Genomic DNA, 23,671 nt, shown 5'->3' with positions numbered 1-23,671 from the left:
TATTTCATTCACTGATCAACATGAAACTATCAAACATGACTCAGTATGATACTTCATTCCCTCACACATCTAGCACTGCTGCAAGCCTCACATTCACATCTCAGAGTTTGCACACATTGTCAGCTATTCAACTATGACAGCCACATAACACAATCAGATTGCATCACACTCACTGTCACACTTCCTTTTTTCTTGCAAGACAAAATGGCACACGGCTGCAGCAGCACCTAACTTAAGGCAGACAGGCATGGCTGCAAGTCCTTATCCCCATGGCAGTGGTTGTCATCATTGGAATGACTGGAATGAGACAGAGGCCAGCAGCACAACTGAAATCATCACAGATGACTGAATGCTCTTATCTAATCTTCCTTCTCATATCCCACTACTTATTCTAATTCACAAGCTATAGAGAATCTAAGCAGGAGGTCTTGTGGTGCAGTGGGTAGTGTCCCTGCCTCTGAGCTTGAAGCTCTGGGTTCAAGACCCATTCCAGGACCTAATGGCCAAGGAGGGTGCATTCATAACGTGGCCAAACAGATTGAGTATCAACCTGTAAATCTTTCCAACACATACCAATGGCAGGAGAGATTCTTGGGTCAGCCGTTTGATTGAAAGAATTGGAACCTCTACCATCATTATCCATAGCTCCAAACTACAATATGCATATAAAAAGTGCATGTAGCCATGGCAAATTGGATATCCTGAGTGAACTATAACACTCTCTAATGGTCTAAACATGCATGACTTACTTTCTTCCTGTCCCCTCAGCACAATCCCACCCTTGTGCCTTTCTTTTTTTCAGATGTCCAAGAACTGAAACATGGCCAGGTAGGAGCAAGAAGAAGAGATTGATGATAATGTAACACTGTCACTCGATCTCACATGTTCAGCCAACAGCTCATAAACTGACACCGCACTTACTTTAGAGGATAGCTTAGAGGTGGGATCTGCATGTGGTGAATCACTAGGTCTAAATGGTCTGCTACCAGTGCAGGGGACAACAGTAGTGAAGGTGCCAGCTTGCCAGAGTTGCGATCATAAATGAGTTCTGCTGCAGAGGATTCAGGAGACAACTTTGCTAAGGAAGCTGCGAATAGAGGTTGTCAGAAGGCCTGCGGTCACAGTGAAGGAGCATGGAGAAGAACTGGCATCAACTTCTCACAGATTTTTTGGAGCCAATCCTTTCCAACGTTGAAAGGTGGCCAACTCCATTGCCGTAGTTGTGGATCCTACCACAATGTAATGCCTGATGGCCAATATCTCAGCATCCATCGGAGCAGAAGCAGAATCCACCTAACATGTAAGTGGTGCAGCGAATACTCAGACTAAAATCATGCGAAGTCAGCTTGTTGGCATACAAGCTCAGACTACCCCCACCATGACTGTGGATACCAGTGTTCAAAGGGTCTCACAGTAATCCAGCATTCTGTCCTTCAATAAATTACAAGGATTGCTGAGGCGTGAGTGCAGTGGTTCCATGGAGAACGAACTTTGCTGTCCTCTCTTGAAAGGACAACATTCATCCGCTTACCACTGCCATTTTCCCAATGACTCTGTTGTTGCGTATCAGCCAGCCCAGGCTGCTACCTCCCATGCCAAGGTGGTGTAGTTTGAAGCTGGGCCTTCAGAGCTGCTCGAGACCATCCTGCAAGGCCATCTGCAGTCTTGCCCACTGAAAGTCAGCATTCTTCCTCCAACCATGCTGCTGCCACTAGGGTAGTTGCTACATAGAAGCACTACAAAGGCACATAGAAGACTGGCACTAAGGGACGTACAAGAGTGATTAGTTGACTTTTGTATGGAATATTGAATGGTTTGATTTATAGAGTTGATTTTAAATGTTTGTTTTGTGATGGCTTTTATTGTGTCATTGTGACCAAGAAAACACTGTGATGGTCAGTGGCAGAGGAAATGCAAGGTGGGACAGTTGCTGAATGGGAAATTCGTGTTTGTTCACAAATACCGCAGTAGTCAGATAAATTGATCATGGATAGCCTGGTCAGAAAGGGACTGAGTTGATTACCTCCTCCCATCCTCCTCCTCAACGTTAAGGAGTTGAGTTACAGGGAAAGATTAAACAGGTTAGGACTTTATTCCTTGGAGCGTAGAAGGATGAGGAGAGATTTGATAGAAGTTTACAAAATTATGAGGGGTATAGACAGAGTAAATGCGAGTAGGCTCTTTCCACTTAGATTAGGAGAGATAAATACGAGAGGACATGGCTTTAGGGTGAAAGGGGAAAGGTTTAGGGGGAACATTAGGGGGAACTTCTTCACTCAGAGAGTGGTGAGAGTGTGGAATGAGCTGCCATCTGACGTGGTAAATGCGGGCTCACTCTTAAGTTTTAAGAATAAATTGGATAGATACATGGATGGGAGAGATCTGGAGGGTTATGGATTGGGTACAGGCCAATGGGATTAGCAGAATAATATTTCGGCACAGACTAGAAGGGCCAAATGGCCTGTTTTCTGTGCTGTAATGTTCTATGGTTCTATGTTGACGGTCAAAGGATAGCCATTGTCACACTCTGGTTTGTCGGATACAGCAGACTGCCATAGAATGAAGGCATCATGACTGCTGCCGGGATAGTGAGCATTGACCTGCATGATGTGCAAGCAAGTATGGCTGCACATCAGCTATTCATTGTGAGTGGGATCCCTTCTGATTGCAGTATATCTCCTAATTGACATGCGGCACCCATAAAGCACCATGCCACAGTCAATGGCACCCTACACCATGGGGAAGAATCTATCCTCACAAAGCCACATGCTTCCCTCTGGCAAGAGAGAATGAAATGTGTTCAGCTCTCTTTGCATACAGAGCCTCAGTGACCACCATCCCCCTCCCCCTTATACAACAGTGGATAGAGAACTTTGAGATGTTGCAAAAATTGCCTGCCACATAAAAATTCATGGCGATGGTCACTTCATAGTCACCATGCAGTTCTTACCCTGCTCTAAGGCTGCTGTTGTGGCTGCAGTGGGTGGTAGATTTCAGTGCCTCTTTAGTGAAAAGAAGATGTCCTGATGCATTGTTCCTTGCTGAGGGTGAAACCGGAGAATTGCTCCTTGAATACCCTGAGTGGATATGGCCTCCTGCTAAGAGCCATACCCCAGCCCCTCTTCTCCTCCTCTCTCTTCCAGCAGCTTGTCCTCCGTGTCATCTCACTGGTCCTTCTGGCCAAGGGCATAGAAATTACAATACCATCACTAGGAGCAAGTGGTCTAAGCAGAACCCTTGAAGTAAGCAAAAAAGTCCCACAACACCTATCACAACACTCCCTGAAGCCTTCAACAACTTCAGATAAGAGAACAAACCACCAAACACTTCTTCAAATTCACCTAGAGCCAGTGAAATCAATTTGTAACTAACCTGAAAGTAGATGATGATCTCTTTAACTAGCATCTGTGGGGTGGATCCCTCAGCCGTGCATGGTTGAGATGGCATTAGTTGGAGTGTTGAGCTCCAAAATGGCAATACTGGTGTTAAATTAGCATCAGATCTGCCTACTCTCAGCATACATATCCAACACCCGCACTAATGACATACACAAAATGGCATCCAACACACCCACAGCAAGTGTGTGTGTGTTAATGGTGCAGACACCATTTCTGTACCAAAATAGCACCTATAGCACCAAAAACACAGGTGCTATGCACCTGAATTTTGCAGCCCCCATCTCCACAATTTTAATGGAAACTGCAATGCAACACTTCCACTGATATAATTATAGCACAACATGTTTGCAGAGGTAGTTTTCATTATAAATGAAGACACCAGAATCAATAATGGAAAAAGTTGATAGGAGCTATTACAGATATATAACAGGTTTTTAATTGTTTATATATAACTAAAAAACTTCTGTATGCAATCAGAAGATGGCCTAGAAATTGGACCCATTTATCAAGTGTGGGACGGGTCCTGAAGGGCTTAATGTGGCATATGGCTTGTTCAGCTCATTCAGCAGCCAGTATGCACCATACTGGTTAGAAATCCAGGTCCATTGCCTAAGCAGATTAGGAATCTAACACCTTTTTCAGGTCCTTCCCCAAATCTATTTATTGGCACCTGAGCAGTTAAACCAGAGCTTCGAAGAGACCACTAGAGTCTGCTACGAAAAAGGTGTGTAAAAATATTTTTAGTCACCTGAATATGCAGGAGTTGTACCTTTGACTCCACATTAAAACTGTGGAGTGATGCCAGCTACCATTCATACCCAGTCTCCCTTACCTAGTTTCTTCCCTCCCCACCTGGACTCATGTGCACTCTGCTGCTGGCATCTCCCCAGTCAATCTTCATCTTCTTTGCAGCCAGAGTACTGCCTCTTAGGCACATCAGTCATGTACTTAAGACACAAGATGACTAATTTCACATGATCCTCTTGCTTATTCGTTTCAGTGTGATGAATTTCACTCTTGAAATTGAGAACAAACCAATTTCTAGGATGACATGTTGTAATGCTATTTCTGAAATCTAGAGTCTTGCTATATATTTTGTCTCACTTGGATCTAAATCCTTCACAGAGTTGTGCAGCTCTTTCAAATGTTTCATTTCGAAAAGCTTTTAGACAAAAATTTCCTCCCTTCAACTGGAAAGTTGCTTTATACAGCATCAGAACAACCCTCAACCTGGTTCTTCACTTAAAGGGAATGAAGCAAAATAAGATAAGCAATCAAAATATTGTCTCTACTGCAGCATCACATATTATTATCATTCTGTCTCAACTTTGGTAGAACATGTAAAATATTCAAAGTTTAATATTGAAAAAAAATGTAGACACTATTATTTTTGCTGGGACCAAATTAATACCAAGCCAAATTGAATTTAATGCTCACATTTCCAGAGGCTTTACAAGTAAATGAAAATTGCACTTTGAACAAATGTTGGATAATTTAATTAATTCTTAAAATATTAGAAATTCTGCTGGATTTTTTTTCTCCTTTAATTTATTTATATTTTTCCAAAGGTCATAACACTTAATTTCAAAAATTTAGCTTTGGAACAAGTACCTGAACACAATGCAAGAGCACCCATATGTATGACCCGAGGTTCAGCTTGAATTTGGACTTGCAGGTTCTGATAAAATGTGATTTGGAATTCAAAATCAGACAGTGAAGGGCAATCTTCCATAAACTTTGCAAGTGTTTTTTCACGATCTTTCCTCCAGATATGATTGTATTTGCTGAATTTTTCTAGAATTTCTTGTAGACCCTAGGACAGCAACAGTCAAACCAAAAACTTGAGAATTCTAACTGCATTGAAATATTGAGAAAATTATAATCGCTTTACTATTTTTGTAGAATCATCGATTGATGCAACATGGAAGAAGGCTCATCATGCCTGTGCTGGCTCTTTGAAAGACTTGCTCCATTAGTTCCGTTCCATTGTCTTTCCCCATAGTGCTGTAAATATTTCCTTATGAACTATTTATCCAACTTCCTTTCTGGAGTCATCAACACCCTTTCCAACACCGTTTCAGGTGGTGCATTCCAGATTGTAACAATTCACTGCATGATTTTTTTCCCTCACGTCACATCTTATGCCAAATACCTTAAATTCATACCCATTGGTATTCATCAGCCACTGGAAATAGTTTTTCATTCCTTATTCTCTCAAAGCCCTTTATGACAAGCACCACTAAATCTCCCCATAATTTTCCCTGCTATATGCAGAACACACTCAGTTTCCCTAGTCTCTCCTCTTAACTGGAGTCTTTCACTCTACTATAATTCCAGGAACGATGAAAGGTCATCAACCTGAAACACCAACTCTGTTTCTCTCTCCGCAGATGCTTCCTGGCTTGCTGGATCATTTTTCCATCATTTTCTGTTTTTATTTCAGATCTCCAGCAACTGCTGTATTTCACTCTTTAAAAAATTCTACTGAATCTCCTTTGCACACTCTCTAAGGCTGAGCACCTTCCAAAAATGTGGTGCCCTGAAATGGCCACAACTCTCCAGCTGGAGCCTAGGTTCAGCATAACTTCCTCTTTGCATTTTAGGGGTTGGGTTTTACAGCCTTCCACTGACATGTTTGACGGCAGTGGGGGGGGGGGGGTGACCTGTAAAATAGAGCACATGGCCTGCCCGCTGTCTTCCCGCCCACCCCTGACCTGTCTCCCATTTTGCAGTGGAGGTCCTTAAGTGGCCAATTAATGGCTACTTAAATCCCTCATCCCAATGTCACCACTATTTACCTACAGCAGGGGGAGACCCAGGGCAAACCGTAGCTCAGCAGCTTATAATGGGCAAGCTGATGTCGGGCAAGAAGTTGAGAGACCTCCTTTGGGGGCCACATTTACCCATCAGAGGTACCACCCTCCACAAGGTCATACCCTCACTTTAATCCTCCCTTCCTAGCCTCTCAAACCCAGCCCCCATACTTCCTTAAACACCCCCACTCACTTGGGCCTGTCAGTCAGGCCCTGCTGTTATCCAGACTTACCTTCAGTCCTGCTTCCATAACTTCCTCTTCTTCAGGTGCTGGCTGTAGTCCCAGCATTGGCCACTGTTTGAACATGGCACTGCTAGGAATACAGATCTACCAGCCAATCAGATTGGCCAGCAGCTAAGGCGGGTCCTCCTCCTCAGATGAGAGTGAACATCTTGTTCTGAGCGTAAAATTGCAGTGAGGCAGTCAGTTTTTTCATGGGCGTGCTCCCGACCAATGTTTTAATAGGGGTGGTGGTGGGGGTGGGCGAGTATGGCACCTTGTAAAATCCAGCCCTATACCTCTGCTTATAAAGCTAAGGATCCTTCATGCATTTTTAAAAGCTAACACAATTTGTCTTGCCACTTGCTAAGGCTTATGCATTCATACCAATCAAGTCACTCTATTCCTGATCCCTTTTAAAATTATACCATTTATTTTTTACTGCCTCTCTTCAATCTTTTTATCAAAATGAAACACTTTCCTGTGTTAAATTTCAGTTTACATATGTCTGCCCATTTCACCAGCTTTCCTATGTATCCTCTTCATTGTTTTCTACATTTTCGAGTTTCATGTCCTCTGCAAATTTAGAAACTGCACCATCTCTCCAAATCTAGGTCAGTAATATGTATCAAAAATAGAAAATTTTATAAAACATTACCAAATATTTTACCTGTATTACAAGCAGACATGATACAACAATTTTTAAATTTAATCAGTATGCGGCTTGTTCAGGAAGTGGCCTTGATGAGCCAAATAATTTCTTCCTATCCTGGATTTTCTCATGCCCTTGAACTTTCATCCTCTTATCTTTGCTTCTTGGCTCCACACTGTTCTTCCTTGGCCAAGAAATCGTACAGTACTGTGAATACTAATCTATAGTTGGCAATTTTTGGGGGTAAGAAGTGTCTTCCTGGCTACTTCAGATATGCCAAGTTTTGTTTTGTTACTGTGCTGCCCTCCATTAGGCTCAGCCAAGAACTGATGAAACCTGCCACATCCACTAGTTGAATTGAGGCTCAGGCAAGGCTGAGATTCAAATAAAAGCTTCTACCATAAAACATTTTAGGAATGACCTTTGAAAATAAATATATTAAGCAAATGAAAAATTACCATGAGCAACTACCTTACAAATATTCATATCAAGTTCCTCTCCCCATTATTTTAAAAGGCTTTTACCCATTCAAAATAAATAATGTTTCACTAAATAGAAAGCACAATTAGATACAACTGCTTTTAAGCAATTAAACACCACTCACAGCAATTTCCAGGCTAATTATTTTACCTTTCTAAATGAAGGTACAGACGAAGAAATAAGAGAAACCAGCTTAATTAACTCTTTATTTTCTGAAATTATCTTGTAGTAATTGTTAGGTTGGGCGTAGACAGCAATCACATCTGGCACAGTATTATCTACACAAGAGAATAAGTAAACAGTAAATTTTATTTGTATACTATCATAGAAGACCAAATTAGTGTCTTATTATATCACTCAGGACATCCAAAAACACTACATAAATAACTCACTTTGAGATGCACTCTCTATTGCTATGTATACACAGCAGTATCCTACAACAGCGATGAGATCAAATGCCAAATAATCTGGGCTGAATTTTCATGTCCTCCTGCAATTGGGAATGGGGCAGAATCACCAAAATTTTGATTTGTTCATATCAAATTTAAATTTCCTGTATAAAACTGCCCAATGCTGCCTTCCCATCAGTGGGAAGAGATTCAGGTACTCTGAGGTCACGAACACCACTGACAGCCTTCAGGGAAATTTGTTTTTCCTGACCCATCATCAGGTTGGGTGGATTTTGGAAGACTTCTGAAAACCTGCCTTGTTAGAGATTTAGAGAACCTTGGGGAAGCCTGCTGATGAGTCAGGAACATTCTTCCAGGTAAGTGTTAAATGTTTTGACAACTTCAAATGTAATTATTAGATGCTGTATTGTAAATTAAATGAGCTTTTATTGCAGTGAGTGATCATAGGGCTGCAAAGGTAAGTTGATCATTATATTGATCAGCAAGAAAATAGTGATTGGGGACTCTAGTGTCATGATATAAGGTGATTTAAAAGTCCACAGCGTTTTAAATTTGGAAAAAAAATGGTCTGCAGCTTTCACTTAGAAGACAAAAAAGCAACCACCTACTCCTGGATTGTTTTGGTTGACAGGCTATCTGCTGTAGCTTAGAAAAAAAACCTAGCCATCTTTTTTTCAGTTTCAATAGGCTCCATTGTCTGCAGTTGCAAGGGTTTGCTTTGACAGCTGAGCCCGTTATGAATGCTTGGCTGAGTTTCAAAATCTAAGAACCACGTCTCAGGAAAATCCACCAGTGTCCCACTCTAGGTGCCAATTTATGATCTGATCATCTTATTGCAAAATTAGGAATTTCTGCATGAAGTGCAGCATAGAACCCACTCTCAAAGTGAAGCTACAGCATAAGGTACAAGTTCAAGCTGGCACTTGAAGTGATGTACAGCATGGGGAAAACAGGAAGGAGACATTTCCCAGCCTTATGCCTTCAATCAGCAAGTTAGTTGTTGCAGTTTGTGCATGTCCTGGTGCAGTACAGTTACCTGAATCCATTAGTGTGGAAATTACCTGCTAGGTTGCCTTCACGAGTATCTACAAATACTTCAGTGGAGGGGTCACTCTCAGTATCATTCCTTTGTAGTTCAGCCACTCTATGTTCACTCATTTTTTTCTGTTAATGAAATTACATTTTTATTTCAGTCTCTGTAAATGATTGTCTGATGTGTCACCTGTTTCAGTTCATTAATGTTTATCACTGTATTTCTTCAGATAGTTTTCATAGCACATTATGACTGATACTTCTCTCTTTCTGCAAGTTAAGAAATTGAGGTTTCTTTAACGTTATACATTACCCTGTTTATAAATAGGCGAGTATTTTATGTGTGTTGGCATTTACAGCATTGATCTCTGCAAAGTTTCATTTGAAGTTTTCTAGAAATTTCCACTTCAAATTTGTTACGACAACATTATCTATAATGTATGGACAAACAATTCAATGTAAACAACTTAGACAGAAGGGCCACAGCTTAAAAAGAAATCCAAACTTATTTTGCACTGCCCAACTTCACTACATAATAGCCAAAAGTTAAAATGTCCATAATACATACTGCTGTCATTCTTTTCTTGCTCCACACAGATATTCTTCTGGAAACATTGATAATGCAGTCACAGACTCTATTCAAAATACACTGGATATCTTCCAGGTTAGGATGCAGCACAATATCAGGTATGGCAAGGCAGATGTCAACATGGAGAACTGATTTGAAGACTTGCTTCTGATAATCAGAATTAGCATCTAAGATGAGAAAATCTGTCAAAACAGAGCCCCACATACTTGCCCATCATTGTTACCCTAGATTTGCTCAAGCTTATTTTCTGCAAAAATCAGAGCAAGGCCAGAAAATGCAGTCCAATAAACCAGATAAGACGTTCACTGCATCTCCTCCAATATGTTGCGAATAATTCCTGTCCATTCCCAATTGCTAGATTAATTAATGCTTCAAAAATTACCTTGTTGAATACTTGAGTATCTTATACAATTAAATTTCTTTCATAAATTGATTTTTACAAATGTATTAGAGTGTGTTTTCCTTTATGAGAGAACACAAAGTTGGAACATAGGACTTAGGAGCAGGAGTAGGCCTTTCTGCCCTTTGAGCCTGCTCCATCATTCAGTAACGTTATAGCTGATTTGGCTGTGTCTCAACTCCACTTAGCTGTCTCCCCTCCTTGATCATAACCCTTGACTCCCTTGTCTGTCAAAAATCTGTCTAACCCTGCCTTGAATTAATTCAATGACCCAGCCTGCACTGCTTTCTGTGGAAGAGAATTCCACATACTAATGACCCTTTGAGAGAAAAAAACTCTCCTCATCTTCATCTTAAATGATAGACCTCTTAGTCTTAAACTATGTCCCCTGGTTCTAGTCTCTCCCACAAGTGGAAACAACTTCTCGGTATCTACTCTAACAAGTTCCCTCAGGATCTTATGTGTTTCAATAAAATCACCTCTCGTTCTTCTAAACTCCAATGGGTTTCGGCCCAAACTATTACTAAAGATGATAATAATGATGAATTCTCAAGTATAAAAGGCCGGTTTCTTTTTGAATTAGTTCATGGAATGAATGACATGGGCAAAGCCACATTTATTAATCATCCCAATATAACCTAAGAGGCTGGTGATGAGCCATCTCCTTGAAACATAGAAACAGAAAAATAGAAGCGTAGGTCATTCGGCCTTTCGAACTTGCTCCATCATTCAATACGATCATGGCTGATCCTCTATCTTAACACCATACTCCCACTCTCTCTTCATACCTCTTGATGCCTTTAGAATCTAGAAATCGATCTATTTCCTTCTTAAATATATTTAGTGACTTGGCCTCCACAGGTTCACAGTCCTCTGAGTGAAGAAGTTTCTCTTCATCTCAGTCCTAAACGGCCTACCCCATATCCTGAGATTGTGAGCCCTTATTTTAGACCCTCCCAGCCAGGGGAAACATCATCCCTGCATCCAGTCTGTCCAGTCCTGTCAGAATGTTATACGTTTCAATGAGATCCCCTCTCATTCAACTAAACTCCAGTGAATACAGGCCTAGTCAGCCCAATCTCTCCTCATTTGACAATCCTGCCATCCCAGGACTGTTTCAGTCCTTGAGATCATAAAAACTATACAACACAGAATTTGGCTATTCATCGTGCTGTGCTGGCTCTTTGAAAGAATTATCTAATAAGTTGCACATCCCTGCACTTTCCCCATAGCTCTCCAAAATGTTTCCTTTTCAATCATATACCCAATTCCCTTTTGCAAGTTATGGGTCAATTTGTTTCTATCCTATCGATGATGATGGTTTTTCATGATGGCAGGAAAATCCAGGATACTGACCGAGCAACGGTGAAGGAATGGTGGTGTACATGGGATTGTGTATGACTTGGAATGGAATTTGGAGTTGATTCTGTTCCAATGACATTGCTGCTTTTGTCTTTCTTGCAGCTGATGAGATCATGAAGTTAGAAGGTGATATCTCGAACTTGGTAGAATAGGTGAGTTGCTGTAGCTCCTACATTCAAGTCTGAATCAAGGCTATGATGAGATCAAAATCCAAATGGTTCTGAACTAAGCTTTGGCAAGCAGGTTATTGATTAGCAGGTGTTGCTTGTTAGTTCCATTAATGACTCCTATCATAATTTTGATGATATTTGGAAGAAGGCTGATAGGATGGTAATTGGCTAGGTTAGATTTGTTCTGTTTTTGTGGATAGGACAGACCTGGACAATTGCTGTATAAATGCAATTGTCTTAGCTGCATTGGAATAAATTTGCAAGAGGGTTGTCTAGATAATAAGTGTCAAATGGTGCTGCTATTTGTATCAACATCACAGAAGTTAAGATAGATCAAAATGTGTAACAAAAATAGTGCTTGTTCTCCTTTATAAGCCTTTTCCAGAATATTACCTTTTGAACCACATGCTAACCAGAAATCAAGGCCAGGATTTGGGTTGGGGCCCTCGCCTTAAGGTTAAATTTGGGTCCCGATCCCACAAAGCGTTGGAAGCAGTCCCCTGACATTAATTTTGCCTAGATTGGCCAATGGATGGCCAGAGGACACATTTGGTGTCCAATTAAGATGGCTGGTGGGCCAATAGGAGGCCTTCCACCTTGATGTGCCTCTGAGTGCTTTTAAAACCCCTGAAGTAAAAGATAGCCACAGCTTCCAGACTACCATTGCAGATTGGGATCTCCTCCAAAGGGCAGCCTGTGACTGCAGCTGTGACCAGGTAGGTGTGGGGTGGCCTTAAAATTTCCCTGGAGTGCTAGCCCCCCATCTGTGTCTGCTGCCAGGAGGCTGCCTCCAGGCAGCTGCTGTGTTCCCAACAACGTGGGGACCCACAGGCTGACTGGAAAATTCCAGTCAACATTTGATCAAAGACTTCAATTGATCTTTTAATTACCTCAATTGGCTACCTACTGCTTGCTAGCAAGTAGCCATTCCTCCACGCACGTACCCCCCCCTAAATTCAGCCACGAGGAAATTAGCCCAGGGACAGGATGGTGCCAGCATGCCAGTGAGCAGTGAAATTATGAACCTGCCTGCCTTAGTTCCCATTCTGTTACTGGGCTAAAATCCTTCCCCAATTTTTCTAACTAACTACTTAATGGCAATTTGGTAATTTCATTAAATATTTCACATTTATAAAAGTTCATCCTCAAATCAAATATGATTCTCTTCTCTGGGTTAGGGTAGAACTGAAAACTCTTGTAATACTTACACAATTTATTTAATTTGAATAATTTGTGTAAACATTGCTCAAATTAATTGCGTGCTGACTATATATTGCTAGAACTAATCTCACTTTATTTATTATGTTCACAGAATTCAGCCTCCTGGATAGGTGAGGAAGTAAGATCAAACAGTACAGGTAAAGTGAATCAAGGTATATCGTCATTTGTGATTACAGCTAAAATCTCTAACCACGTAATTTCTTTAAAAGTTAACAAGATCACTCAGTGTGACTTTTCTAGTTGGAAAGCCTTGACTGAGTAACAGACTTCATCATTCTTCTGTCAGGATAGCTGTGCAATTTGTTATTAATAAGTGCATTTCCGAAAGGAGGCAAGCGAAAAAGAACTTTGCAAATCTTCAGCACTTCTCCCAAATTAGAGTGCACAGCCACAATGAGGCACTCCAATTTGATCTTCAAGGATGGATTCAAACCAGCCGACTTATTTTTTACTGGCATTCAGATCTAATATCTTCTCCAACTAGTTTCCATACTCAGCTTCTTCTATAACTTACAATGCTTTCGAAAAAAGCATTAAACCTTTAATGCTAGGCTTTCCAATTTACTAATTCAAGGTTCAATATTCTATTACTTGAATTAAATAGTGCTTAAGTGACCAAATCATTCATATCGAAGTATTTAATTATTGATCACAAAATGAGCAGAGCATATATTTAGGCAGTAACAAGCAAAATCTATGAACCTCAGAATCATACCCTGATGATGGACCTTGGGTAAAGTCTGCATACGTTTTCTTAGTGTTTCAAGAGCATTGCGTATGACCTTAACAAGTGCATCTACATTTCGGCGGCTGAAGTGATTGAGCAGTTCCTTTGCTTCTTGCTTCAGGAACTTGGGATCTTTTAACCTCTTCACTGCTGAGGTTGAATGAGCATCTGGCAAATGGTCCATCGGGGACTGCACTGATACTTTTGTTTCCTTATTTTCTGTCATGAAGAATAAAATGTCATAAATGTCTCCAGCCAAGTTAATACAAATCTTCTATTTTCCAACACCTCCACTCAAATTGTAAATATTTTTGGTATCACCCCTGTATGTCAATGCAGCCCACAACACAATAATTCACAGTACCTATGTTTGGAGGTTTACACAAATGATTCCAAGTATGATGAGCTCCAAACCTCATATATGCTTTCAAAGGGAAAATGAGAATCATAGCAATGAATTCTCCCACAGAGAAAAATCAAATGGAGATGTAATCAAAGTATATTGTATCCTCCAAACATGTTGGTTAGCAGTGGACTGTCTGACTTTTGCTGTATAAGGTAACCCAAAAAGAAGAAATACTTGCCATCAAAATGCAAGTTCTCCTTTAAAATATTATAGAAAATGCCTGATTAGTTCATAACCTAGAAATTCAGCCGCACCACTCCTGATTTTGGTTACAATCAGATTTCTTGGAACAGGAATAGGCAGTTTAGCCACTCGAGCCTATTCCAACATTCAAGAAATCACAGTTGATCTGTAACTCACTATACCTGTCTTTTCCCCATATCCCTTAATACCTTTAGTTAAAAGGAAACTCAGTTTTAAAAGTAACAATTAATCCAGGGATAACTGCCATTTGTGGAAGAGTTCCTAACTTCTACCACCCTTGGCACGTTACCTGATTTCACTCCTGAAAGGTCCTGGCTCTAATTTCAAAACAAGGTACCCTAATCCTAAACTCCCCTAACAAGACAAGTGGTTTCTCTCCATATACCAAGTCATTCCCTTTAATATCTTGAAAACTTGATTAAATCCCTCTTAGTCTTAAATTCCATGGAATAATATCCTAGTTTGTGTAACTCCCTTTGTCATTTAACCCTCGGAGCCCAGGTACCATTCTAGCAAATCTAGCTGCACTCCCTCCAAGACTTTCCTAAACTGTGATGCCCAGAACTGCACTCCAACAGTAGAGTCAGAGAGTTATTATGGCACAGAATTAGGTCATTCAGCCCATCAAGTCCATGCCAGCTCTCAGTAGAGCAATCCAGTTATTCCTATTTTCCCGCTCTATCCCTTTGATGCTGTATGTTTATTTCCAAGTGTCCATCCAATTTCCTTTTGAAATCATTAGCCATCTCTGTTTCCACCGCCCTCATAGGCAGTGAGTTCTAGGTCATTCCCATGCACTGCATAACAAAGTCCTTCCTCACATTCCTCTGCCTCTCTTGCCCAAAACCTTAAATCTGTGTCTCCTGGTCCATGGACTATCACCTAATAGGAACAGCTTTACATTATCCACTTTATCTAAACCTGTCATAATCATGCACATGTCTGTGAAATCTTCCCTCAGTATCCTTTACTCCAACGAAACAACCACAACTTCTCCAACCTGACTTTGTAGCTAAAATCTCTCATCCTTGTAACCATTCCAGTAAATCTCCTCAGCACCCTCTCAAGAACCTTCACACCCTTCCTAAAGTGTGGTGACCAGAACTGCATACAACACTCTAGTTGTGGTCTAACCAGAACTTTATAAAGGTTCAGAGATGGGGCTTAAGGGTTGATTCTAAAGCAGAAACTAGAAGGGTGGAAGAAGGTGAGATGCTGAAAAGAAGAATAATGTAGATTTTGCACTCTATCATATATGTTCATTCAGTTTTTCTCCCTGCTCCATACTTTTATCAAGTTGTTATGCTTCCTGTAAAGGCTCAATATGACTCTGGACTTACGATTTATCCAGTCTAAGGAAAAGAAAGACAATTTGGGATTTTCAAACTGTGCTTCCTCATTGAATTACTTTTTATTAGAAGTCTACTGTTTTAGAGTGGGTTGGACTGTACTACCCAGAACAACTGGAGCTCTGAGACAAGGGAAGACAACTCATGAAATGCTGGTACTAATGACAAGAATGTAACTTCATAAAGAGGTTATCCTCTGCAATCACCTCAGGCTTGTCCTTAATTCTTGCCCTTAAGGATGCTGAATTTCTTGAATGTTATTGGAGTTGCACTCATATGAAGCCATGCATGGTATTCCTGGCTAGTACCCTGTCAGTAGTGGAAAGGCTTGGGCTAAAAAGTGCCAAGTAACATTTACACCATTCAAGTGCCAATGATAACCATCTCCAATAAGGAAGAGTCTAACCTTCTCCTTGTGACATTCAATGGCTTTATCGTCGTTGAATACCCAGCCATCAACATTTGTCATCATGATAAATTATCTAACTGAACCAGCCACATAAATACTGTAGCTACAAGAGCAGGTCAGAGGTTGGGTATTCTACAGTGAGTGACTCACCACCTGACTCTGCAAAGCCTTTCCACCATTCACAGGGTATAAACCAGGAATGTAATGGAATATTATGCATTGCTCCATATGAGTGCAACTCCAACAACACTCAGAAAACTCAGTACCATTAAGGACGAAGTAGCCCACTTAACTGGCACCCCATCTACCACATTAAACATTCACTCCATCCACATTGATGCATAGTGGCTACAGTGTATACTATCTATAAGATGCACTGCAGCAATGTGCCAAGGTCTCTTCAACAGCAACTCCTATACCTACAAAGTGTACCACCTAGAAATTCAAGGACTGCAAACCAGCTCCAAGTTTCCTTCCAAGTCACACACCATTCTAACCTGGAAATACATTGCCCTTCCTTCATTGCCATTGGGTCAAAACCCCGGAACTTTCCCCTAACACCACATGGACTCCAATGGTTCAAGAAAGTAGCTCACCCTCACCTTCTCATGGACAATTAGGGATGGTCAAAAATGCTGGCCTTGCCAGCAATGCAGTATGTGAAGAGTTGTGTATGGAACTGAACACTGTGCAGTCTTTAGTGAACATCCCCAGTTGTAATCCAATAGTGGAGAAGAGCATATACAAATTAAGAGCAGGAGTAGGCTAATCAGCCCCTCAAGCCTGCTCCACCATTCCTAATCACTTGCTTTGCCTGCATACTAGCTTTTTGTGATTCATGTACCAGGACATCTAGATCCCTCTGTACCACTGATTTCTGCAATCTCTTTTCTTTCAATAATATATTGCTTTTCTATTCTTCCTGCCAATGTGGACAAGTTCACATTTCCCCACTTCATAATCCAATTGCCAAATTTTTGCCTACACACTTAACCTATCTATATCCCTTGTAAGTTCCTTATATCCTCTTCACAACTTACTTCCCCACCAATCTTAGTGTCATCAGCAAATTTAGCAACAGCACATTCAGCCCTTCCGTCTAAGTTACTTGTAAGTAGCTAAGGGCCCAGCACTGACCCCTGTGACACTCCACGCATCACATCTTGCCTATCCGGTCATTGCTGAAACAGCTGAAGATGGTCGGGTAGAGGAAACTGCCCCGAGGTAATGTTTTGGGGCTGAGATGATTAGTGCTCAACAACCACAGCTATATTCTTTTGTGCTGGATATGACTCCAGCCAGTAGAAAGATTTCCCTCTGATTCCCATTGAATTCAATTTTGCTAGGGCTCCTTGATGTCACACCACGTCAAATGCTGCCTTGATGTCAAGTGCTGTCACTCTCATCTTACCTCAGGAATTCAGCTATTTTATCCTTGTTTGGAACAAGGCTATAATGAGGTTTGGAGCTGAGTTATCTTGATGGAGCCCAAATTGTGTATCACCAACAACATCAGCAAGCAAGTTGTTAATGTGTCACTTGATCACACTGTCTATCACTTTGGTGATGATTGAGAGTGGGATGAAGGGGCAGTAATTGGCCAGATTGGATTTGTCCTGCTTTTTGTGGACAGGACAAAGCTAGGCAGTTTTTCATTTTGTCAAGTAGATGCCAGTGATTTAGCTGTGGGGGAAAATTGCATTTCTACAGCCATCTGCAATACATTCCCAATACAATGGAGAAAGCACCAAGACATGGTTAGTTCTGGAGAACAGGTCTTCGGCACTAGAATGGATGTCTTTTAGATCCATAGCCTCTCCTGTATCCAGTGTGCTGAACTACTTCTTGCTATCATATGGAGTGAATTGAATTAGCTGAAGACTGATTCTTTGATGGTGGGGACTTTAGCAGGAGGATAAGATGGATCATCTGCTCGACACTTCTGGCTGAAGATGGTTGCAAAGTTTCAGCCTTGTCTTTTGCACTCATATTCTAAGCTCCATCATCTTTGAGGATTGGGGTGTTCAGGGAGCCTCCTCTTCCCTTTAGTTGTTTAATTGTCACACCTGGATGTGGCAGGACTGCAGAGTTTTGATCTGATCCATTGGTTGTAAGATTGCTTAGCTTTGTCTATATCATGTTGCTGCTGCTGTCTTACATTCATGTGGACCTATATTATAGCTTCCCCAATTTAGCATCTTGCTTTTAGGTATGCCTGGTGCTGCTCCTGGCATGCTCCTTTATATTCTTCATTGAACTAGAGTTGGTCCCTTGATGTTATGATAATGGTGGAGTGAGGGATATGCCAGGCCATTAGATTACAGATTGTGGTGGAATACAATTCTGCTACTGTTGATGGCCCACAGCACCTTTATAGATGTCCAGTCTTAAGCTGCTAGATTTGTTCTGAATCTGTCCCATTTGGCATAGAGGTAGTACCACACAACATCTCCTCAGATGTTGTCATCTTCACAAGAACTGTGTTGTGGTCACTCCTGCCAACACTGTCATCAACAGATGCATCTGTGTGCAACAAATTGATGAGAATGGGGTTAAGTAGGTTTTACCCTCATGTTGCTTCTCTCATCACCTGCCAGAAGCCCAGTCTGGCATCTATGTCCTTATTAATCCTTAAGTCATTAATGATGATGAACAATTAAGTCCCCCACCCAGAGTCTATCTGTGCCCTTGCTATCCTTAGTGCTTCTTCCAAGCTGCAGCATGACTTCTAACCTCTTGTATTCTAGTCCTCTGGATAGTAACACCAGAATTCCATTAGCAGTTTGATTTTTTTTTGTACTTGTCCATGATATTTTAAATATCTATGTACATGGACCCCATAGGTTCTTTGAACTGCCATTTCTTCTAGCTTTTTACCATTTATGAAGTACTCTGATCTATCCTTTAGGACTATATGTAGTGTAATTATGATGCACATGGTCCTTTGAAACAAGACATTATAAAATTGTCATCAACATCCAAACATTCAATGGTTTTAAAATATCAAATGACATAATTGAACTTTCTTACATAATTGAAGTTAAATTATGATTTTTATCTCTTTAAATCTTTACATGCCAATCTAATTACGTGTATGGTTGTAGGTTCTCAGCAAAAAAGTGATAAGTGCGATTGGCAATTATGCCTAAGTGACACAGTTATACTTAAGTTTAAATGAGTTGATAACATTCCATGTGAGTAACCATCTGAGAAATTTGGAAGCATTTCAAATCTGCTCACTCCCAAAGCCAAAGCATATTACCCAATGATGTATTGTATCAGCTGCACCCAAATTCTGTGCATTAGATTCAATCTCCTGTACTGATATCCATTATTCCCTGTTATACATCCCTCAATAGTGAGAAGGGGAAAACATTCTCATCTGAATATAGTGCATCAACTTTGGTTTTATATTAATAATTTGATTTAATTAACAATGCATCTCAGTAGCAGAAGAGCATTAATCCTTATTAAGACAACACGTATGAGGCTCATTCCAGTTCTGTTATACCTTCTATGTCATGATTTTCATCATCTGAATCATCATCGAGCAGCATGTTAATAAGTTCATTGGTTGCTACTTCCACCAGCATACTCTTACATTGCAGTGACTGAGCTCCTTTGATGCACATATCCTATTAGAAAATGGAAGTTACTTAAAAATTAAAGTTCTTCCAATTTTTTCAAATATATATGTGTATATTGTGGATACAAATATTTAAATATATAACAAAAGAAAACAGAATTTTTTAAAAAATCATTGTATTTTCACACCACTGAATCACCAAAATACTGTTCCTACATGATATTTAATTAATTACACTAATTTTTTCTAAATGACCTGAACTCGCCATTCCTATGACTGATCGTCTTGTATATCCAGGGTTCCTAAATTGTGGTATGTTTACCCATGGAAGGTATGTGAGACATCTCTGGGGGTTATGTGGAAGAAATTGTCCAACGGCAAATCCTCCCACTTGAAGTCTCTTTCTCATACACTCCCTTGTTTGTTTTCTCCCATTTCACTGTAACTTGTTACGATTTATACTCAATTAGGAATTGCAGACTCTCTGTCACCAGCATTGATGGCACTGCAGGCAGTTAAATAAAAAAGTCTTGTTGACAGCATTTGATTGGGTTTAAATCTTTGATAAGTTGAGCATCCACATGTTTTATCAAGGTAGTTTAAAATTAAAGGAAAGACTTGCAATTAAGAATATTACCAAGGTCAATACTGGCCAGACATTACAAGAGGTAGTGGAGGCAGGTCACAAACGCTTTGGAATATTCTTTGGGTTAATGTGTTCACAGAGGTGGGCACATGCGGAATTTCATGCCTGTAGTTGGCATGCTGGTTTCCTGGGGGAGGGGGGTTGTGGCGGGATGGTGTGCAGCAGGGGTAGCCACCTACAACAGGCAAGAAGCCAATTAAACACAAAAACAGAATTACCTGGAAAAACTCAGCAGGTCTGGCAGCATCGGCGGAGAAGAAAAGAGTTGACGTTTCGAGTCCTCATGACCCTTCAACAGAACTAGGTGAATCCAAAGAAGGGGTGAAATATAAGCTGGTTTAAGGTGTGTGTGTGTGTGTGTATTTTTTTGTGTGTGTGTGTGTGTGTGGGGGTGGGGGGGGGGGTTGGCGGGGTGGTGGTGGTTGGGTGGGGGGAGAGAAGTGGAGGGGGGTGGTGTGGTTGTAGGGACAAGCAAGCAGTGATAGAAGCAGATCATCAAAAGATGTCACAGACAACAGAACAAAAGAACACATAGGAGTTGAAGTTGGTGATATTATCTAAATGAATGTGCTAATTAAGAATGGATGGTAGGGCACTCAAGGTATAGCTCTAGTGGGGGTGGGGGGAGCATAAAGGATTTAAAAATATTTAAAAATAATGGAAATAGGTGGGAAAAGAAAAATCTATATAATTTATTGGAAAAAACAAAAGGAAGGGGGAAGAAACAGAAAGGAGGTGGGGATGGGAATCCAGAATCGGTATGTGGATAGAGAATCTGAAGAAGGCAGCTCTTCGGCCTATCCAGAGGATCGAAATCCTTAAAACACATATGATACCCCGAATATATTTCCACCTGATCCTCGCAGGGGTCTCATAGAATCTTTTGATGATCTGCTTCTATCACTGCTTGCTTGTCCCTACAACCACACCACCCCCCTCCACTTCTCTCCCCCCACCCAACCACCCACCCCACCACCCCCCCCCCCACCCCCACCCCCACCACCCGCCCCGCTTGCTGTGTAAGAAACAAAGCTGCAATTTAACGAAGAGTAAGTTCCCATAAAAAGTACCAACTAGTTTTTACAATGTTGGTTGAAGGAGGAAGGTTAGTCAGCATATGGGCAAGAAATGCGCTTAGAAAAGCACTGAGAAAATCAGCTTGGGAAAGCAGAAAGAAACTATTCAATTATATGAATTAAAAAAATGCTGAAAAATCTCAACCGTTCAGGCAGCATCTGCGGAGAGAAATAGAGTTAATGTTTCAGGTCGAGGACTTTTCATTGATTCTGATGGGTTGACTTGCTGGGTTTTCCCAGCACTTATTGTTCTTATTTCCAATTTCCCAGCATCCACAGTATTTTGAATTGTTTCTAATACAAAAGCCACGTTTGATTCAAAGCCAAAATTAAAAATGAAATACAAGAACTTCAGGATCCCAATAAATACAACATCATAAACCACATGGTCAAAACTCAGTTATTTTATGCCGATATTTATAATAATTTACAAATCACAAACACTGGGTCCAATACTTTTGAAGGATAGAACTTAAATAATTGCAGGGGGAGGCAGGCTGGGGTGGCATTGTTTTTTGCACTTCAGCTAATTTTATTTCTGTACTTGCTCCAATCAGTTTTGTTTTTGGATGCATTTGATGTCACTGTTCAGTGCCATACTAGTAAGCTATTTCATCTCCTGGTGCCAATATTGAGGAACAGAATAATGTTATCCTTTATTTTGAGAATTTGCATTCAGCTTTCCTAGGTCAGAAGCACATCAGTTCAGAGTTCCCTTAGGTATATCAAAGCTTAATATTTTTACTATTCAGCTTGACATTATCCCTTGAGTGCTGCAGAATTGTTTCAATGGGCCAGCTTTTATGTTTATTGGCTATCAATGAGCAGCAAATTTGGTGTGTCTTTTTGACAATTTGAACAATCTAGTTCTATCAGGATAGTGGATTAAAAGATAAGTTGAGGTCGAGTGGATTGATTTACACTGGGCTAGATATCATTATAGAATATACAAGGATCAGATTCCATTAATGGGCTAAATGTTTAATAAAGCCCTGGACATACAACACAATCCTACTATACCTGTGTATGGCTTAAAAACTCCTCACACGGCCGTGGTGTTTCCTCAGGAAATTCACAAAGTGATGTGGTGCTCATATCCTGCAGGATCCAGTCAATACGATATTCAACAAGGTCATTTATTCTGTGAACCAGCAAATCAATTTCTCCTATGGGACAGAAACATTGGAATAATTTAAATAAAGGCCAAAAAATCCATAATCACAAATTCAATAAGAAAATGATGAAGGGAGGAAGAACCATTCCAACATCAAGTGGAGTTTATAAAATATTCCTTTTGTTTTGTTACTGGAACATAAAAGATTTCTGTTGAATGTATCTGTCTTCATAATTACTGCCATCTATGCTTTTATGCTGTTCTAACATAACAAAACCAATTGGTGTTTGAAAATACTATTTACCTGGTTGCATATAATGATACTTTGCCTTTATAAATGCATTGTATAATAATGGCCCGAATTTTGCGGTCAACGGCAAAGTGATGCTGCTTGCCGCTATCCTTGAAGACAGCTGCTCACGAAGATCTAGTGATCCATGTGGCATGGATCTCACTTTCTCCATGTTAGTTTAATTCCAGCACTAGCTGTAGCAGATCTCCGACATCCAGCATCAGTGATGTCATCACGCAAGATAAGCAGTCAATCACATTGAAGAATTCTCACAGACAGCAAACTGGGAAGTTAAAAGCACTGACTGACCTTCATTTTTTAGACATTTTGCAAAGAGAAATAAGACTGGTACATACTTATGGAATTAAGGTAGAAGCTAAAACATCAATAAGTGTCAAAAACATGTTCTATTTTTTTAAGAAAATTTATTTTTTTATCACAAGAGAGAAATTCGACATCCCACCACAAATATAAAATTAGTTTAGCAGTAACTATGACTCATAGAATCATAGAATGGTTACAGCACCAAAAGGATGCCATTTGGCCCATTGTGTTTGTGCTGGCCCTCTAAAGGAACAAGTCACCTTGTGTCACTTCCCTGCCTTTTCCCTGTAGCCCTGAAATGTTTTCCTTTTCAGATAATGATTCAATTCCCTTTTAAAATCCTCAATTCACCCTGCCTCCATCACACTCTCAGGCAATGCATTCTAGATTCTAACCTCTCGCTGTGTGAAAAAGTTTTCCCTCATGTCGCCATTGCTTCCTTTGCCAATCACCTTAAATCTGTGCCCTCTGGTTCTCGATTCTCCCACCAATGGAACAGTTTCTCCTATCTACTCTATCTAGGGCCCACATGATTTCAAATACCTCTATCAAATCTCCTCTCACCTGCTCTTCTCCAAAGAAAACAATCCTAACTTCTCCAATGTTTCTATGTAATTTAAGTTCCTCATCCCTAGAACCATTCTCGTGAATCTTTTCTGCACCCTCTCTAATGCCTTCATATCCTTTCTAAAGTGTGCTGCCCAGAACTGGACAGAATACTCCAGTTGAGGCTGAACCAGTGTTTTATAGAGGTTTAACTAAACTTCCTTGCTTTTGTACTCCATGCCCC

At 40.5% G+C, this 23,671-nt stretch overlaps 1 protein-coding gene across 1 annotated transcript in view; it reads right to left on the bottom strand.

The window, feature by feature from the left end:
- Positions 1-23,671, bottom strand: part of LOC121280052 (dynein heavy chain 5, axonemal-like) — a 336,766-nt gene that overhangs the window by 198,830 nt on the left and 114,265 nt on the right. The window contains exons 19-25 of the mRNA XM_041191681.1: positions 22,172-22,317; positions 19,355-19,478; positions 13,464-13,694; positions 9,575-9,762; positions 9,036-9,138; positions 7,715-7,842; positions 5,010-5,211 (exon numbers count right to left, since the gene is read on the bottom strand). Coding sequence (XP_041047615.1) covers positions 5,010-5,211; positions 7,715-7,842; positions 9,036-9,138; positions 9,575-9,762; positions 13,464-13,694; positions 19,355-19,478; positions 22,172-22,317 — 1,122 coding nt within the window. The remainder of the gene's footprint in view (positions 1-5,009; positions 5,212-7,714; positions 7,843-9,035; positions 9,139-9,574; positions 9,763-13,463; positions 13,695-19,354; positions 19,479-22,171; positions 22,318-23,671) is intronic.

This window comes from Carcharodon carcharias, chromosome 7 (assembly GCF_017639515.1).
Source record: "Carcharodon carcharias isolate sCarCar2 chromosome 7, sCarCar2.pri, whole genome shotgun sequence".
Classification (NCBI taxonomy): domain Eukaryota; kingdom Metazoa; phylum Chordata; class Chondrichthyes; order Lamniformes; family Lamnidae; genus Carcharodon; species Carcharodon carcharias.
This window is presented reverse-complemented; position numbering and strand designations above follow the sequence as displayed.